This window comes from Haliaeetus leucocephalus, unplaced genomic scaffold, assembly GCF_000737465.1.
Source record: "Haliaeetus leucocephalus isolate CR32 unplaced genomic scaffold, Haliaeetus_leucocephalus-4.0 Scaffold924, whole genome shotgun sequence".
Classification (NCBI taxonomy): domain Eukaryota; kingdom Metazoa; phylum Chordata; class Aves; order Accipitriformes; family Accipitridae; genus Haliaeetus; species Haliaeetus leucocephalus.
The window spans coordinates 459,778-461,370 of NW_010973360.1; the positions used below are offsets into that span (position 1 = coordinate 459,778).

General features: G+C 56.8%; 1 protein-coding gene across 1 annotated transcript in view; it reads left to right on the forward strand.

The window, feature by feature from the left end:
• The first annotated feature begins 991 nt into the window (after positions 1 to 991).
• Positions 992 to 1,593, forward strand: part of MAML3 (mastermind-like 3 (Drosophila)) — a 248,480-nt gene continuing 247,878 nt past the window's right edge. The window contains exon 1 of the mRNA XM_010583616.1: positions 992 to 1,438. Coding sequence (XP_010581918.1) covers positions 992 to 1,438 — 447 coding nt within the window. The remainder of the gene's footprint in view (positions 1,439 to 1,593) is intronic.

A 1,593-nucleotide genomic window follows, 5' to 3' on the forward strand; every position in this document is an offset into this window, starting at 1 on the left:
TGCTGCTGCGGTGTTTACTGAGCGCTCCTGTCCTGATATCACTCCGCTGGCATGGAGGAGGAGGAGGTGGAGGAGGAGAGCATTTGATCATTGTGATGGTGGCAGGAGGAGCAGCAGCAAGCAAAAGCAGAGCAAAGCGTCAGGCTGTTATCAGCTCGGCGTTTTGCAAAGACTTCAGAGCTCTACTTTTTTTTTTTTTTTTTTTTTTCCAGCTCGGCCCGGATTGTTCATGTGTTTACTTCCCCCAGCCCGAGGATTTGCTATTTAGGTTCCTGTTGAAATGCAACCGAGCAGCCAAAGTACTTTGCGAACACGGTGCGGCATAAACACCAAAACTTTTTTCTAGAAGGAAAATACAATAAGAAAGCGGCTTTGCCTGTCTTTTGATGCCGGGGAGTGCGAGTGAGTGTGCCGCGTGTGCCCAGCGTGTGCTTGTGCTTGGATGTGTGTGTGCGAACGTGCGTGTGAGCGGGGGGGGGGGGGTTTGTGGGGGCATGTGGGGGGGCGCGCGGGTTTCTCTTTATACATGGGGAGAGAAGGCTTTTGGCAAAACCTCCGGAAAGCTCACGGAATCTATTTTGAAATAATGGATTATAAAAAAGAAAAAGGAGGAAAGGAACTGGTCTGATATCTCCTGGAGTTTGCTACCCGAATTGCTGCTGCTTAGTTTGTTGTGCTTTTTTTTTTTTTTTCCTCCCGTGTGTGCGTGTGTGTGTTGGTTGTGTTGCTGGTGATAACCTTTTAGCACCTTCTCTCTTTATTTCCCTCCCCCCCCCCCCCCCCTTTAATGTTTTGGAGCTTCTCGAGAGGGATTGGCTGGGGGGAAAGAGAAACATTTGCTTGGGATCGCTGTTTCCCTGATACATGGTGGTGCCCCCTCCCCCCCCCCCCGGTTCTCTAAAAAGTATCCCATCAGGACCCCGGAGGAGACTGTGTGTGTGTGAAGGGTAGGATAAAAAGTTCTTCCAAAATAGTGTGCGCGGGGAAGAGGATGGGGGATTTTGCAGCCCCCGCTGCCGCCGCGAATGGCAGCAGTATCTGCATCAACAATAACCTGAACAGCAGCCTCAGCGGGGCCGGCGGTGCCGGTATCGGGGTTAACAGCACTCCCCACGGTCCTCCTGCCGCCGCCGCCGGTAACAATAACGCTAATAGCGGCGGCATTCCCAAGCACAGCACGGTGGTGGAGCGGCTGAGGCAGCGCATCGAGGGCTGCCGGCGGCACCATGTCAACTGCGAGAGCAGGTACCAGCAAGCCCAGGCGGAGCAGCTGGAGCTGGAGCGCAGGGACACGGTGAGCCTCTACCAGCGGACCCTGGAGCAGAGGGCCAAGAAGACGGGCACCGGCGGCGGCAGCAAGCAGCAGCAGCAGCAGAGCAAACAGCAGCAAGATGCCGAGCCTGCCACGGCGGAGCAGAGGAACCACACGCTGATCATGGTAAGGGGATGAGGGCCGGCGATGGGGGGCGAGGGGGGGGGCGTAGCTGTCCGCTCCGGGTCTCTCGCCGGGATGAGCTGGAGGTCGCCCCCGTTGTTTTCCGGAGGGGGACGGGGCTCGGCTCAACTTTGGCGGTGGCAGGGCCGCGGGGGGCT